This window comes from Salvelinus sp. IW2-2015, unplaced genomic scaffold (genome assembly GCF_002910315.2).
Source record: "Salvelinus sp. IW2-2015 unplaced genomic scaffold, ASM291031v2 Un_scaffold3330, whole genome shotgun sequence".
In the NCBI taxonomy this organism is placed as follows: domain Eukaryota; kingdom Metazoa; phylum Chordata; class Actinopteri; order Salmoniformes; family Salmonidae; genus Salvelinus; species Salvelinus sp. IW2-2015.
In genome coordinates, this window is record NW_019944614.1 from 12,597 (window position 1) to 14,506 (window position 1,910).

Sequence of the window (1,910 nt, forward strand, 5' to 3'; positions counted from 1 at the left end):
AGGACAGGGGAAGCTGGCAGGGCAGAGAGATGAGGTTGAGAACGGGATGAAAGGGAATAATATGAAAATATAAATGAAGACAATGTGAACGTACACATCCAGGCTCCGAGGATAAAACATTTAAAACATTCTACAGCAACGAAACTTACTTGTCCTCCTTTCTCTGTCCCCACCCACAGCAAGCACAGGAGATAGACGTTGCCCTGTTGAACTTCCCCGAGCAGCTTCAACACATTGGGATGGCTGCAAGGTAGACCATCATTATAACCCGTTACCTCCTTCTGTCTATTACTCACTCATGTGCTTATTGTTGTTTGTCAATGGTTGCTCACAATGTMTAAAGAGCTTCATGATTTCTGTCTGGAAATGAAAAGTGCTCTACAAATGAAATGTTTGATTATTTATTATTATTGTCTTGAAATATATGAAGTGTTTTCTTATTGATTTAGATTTGTGGATTCTTTATAACATACTGTTCTCTGTTGATGAAGTGGTATATACAGTTGAAGTCGGAAGTTTACATACCCTCAGGTTGGAGTCATTAAAAATAGTTTTTCAACAACTCCACAAATTTCTTGTTAACAAACTATAGTTTTGGCAAGTCGGTTAAGACATCTACTTTGTGCATGACACAAGTAATTTTTCCAAAAATTGTTTATAGACAGATTATTTCACTTATAATTCACTATCACAATTCCAGTGGGTCAGAAGTTTACATACACTAAATTGACTGTGCCTTTAAACAGCTTAAAAATTCCCCAAAATGATGTCATGGCTTTAGAAGCTTCTGATAGGCTAATTGACATAATTTGAGTCAATTGGAGGTGTACCTGTGGATGTATTTCATGTCTTCCCTTCAAACTCAATGCCTTTTGCTTGAACATCATGGGACAATCATAGAAATCAGCCAAGACTCAGAAAAAAATTGTAGACCTCACAAGTCTGGTTCATCCTTGGAGCAATTTCCAAATGCCTGAAGTACAACATTCATCTGTAACAGGCAATAGTACGCAAAGTATAAACACCCATGGGACACTCAGCCGTCATACGCGTCAAGGAAGGAGACGCCGTTCTGTCTCCTAGAGATGAACGTATTTGGTGCGAAAAGTAAAAATCAAATCCCAGAACAACAGCAAGGACCTTGTGAAGATGCTGGGAGAAACGGGTACAAAGTATCTATATCCACAGCAAAATAAGTCTGTATTGACATAACCTGAAAGGCGGCTCACAAGGAAGAAGCCTGCTCCAAATCCATAAAAAGCCAGACTGCGGTTTGCAACTGCACATGGGGACAAAGATTGTACTTTTTGGAGAAATGTCTCTGGTCTGATGAAACAGAAATAGAACTCGTTTGGCCATAAAGACCATCGTTATGTTTGGTGAAAAAGGGAGAGTCTTGCAAGCCAAAGAACACCATCCCAACTGAGGTGGGGTGGCAGCATCATGTTGTGGGGGTGGCAGCATATTGTTGTGGGGGGTGCGCAGCATCATGTTGTGGGGGTGGCAGCAGCATGTTGTGGGGGTATTTGCTGCAGGAGGGACTGGCACATTCACAAATAGGTGGCATCATGAGGCAGGGAATGTTGTATATATTGAAGCAACATCTCAAGACATCAGTCGTAAGTTAAAGCTTGGTCGCAAATGTGTCCTTCCAAATGGACAATATTTGTGGGCAGAACTGGAAAAGCATGTGCGCGCACGGAGTCCTACAAACTGACTCAGTTACCCAGCTCTGTCAAGGAGGATGGGCCAAAATTACCCAACTGTATTGTGGGAAGCTTGTGGAAGGCTACTGAAACATTTGACCTAAGTTAAAATTTAAAGGCAATGCTACCAAAATACTAATGAGTGTAATGTAAACTCTGACCTGGGAAATGTGATGAAAGGATTACCACTTTATTTTAGAATGA

At 40.9% G+C, this 1,910-nt stretch overlaps 1 protein-coding gene across 1 annotated transcript in view; it reads left to right on the plus strand.

The window, feature by feature from the left end:
- The window catches only part of LOC112075666 (FH2 domain-containing protein 1-like), a 12,349-nt gene extending 12,095 nt beyond the window's left edge, over positions 1-254 (plus strand). Inside the window, exon 5 of the mRNA XM_070441004.1 lies at positions 180-254. Within this exon, the coding sequence (XP_070297105.1) occupies positions 180-254 (75 nt within the window). The remainder of the gene's footprint in view (positions 1-179) is intronic.
- The last annotated feature ends 1,656 nt before the right edge of the window (positions 255-1,910 follow it).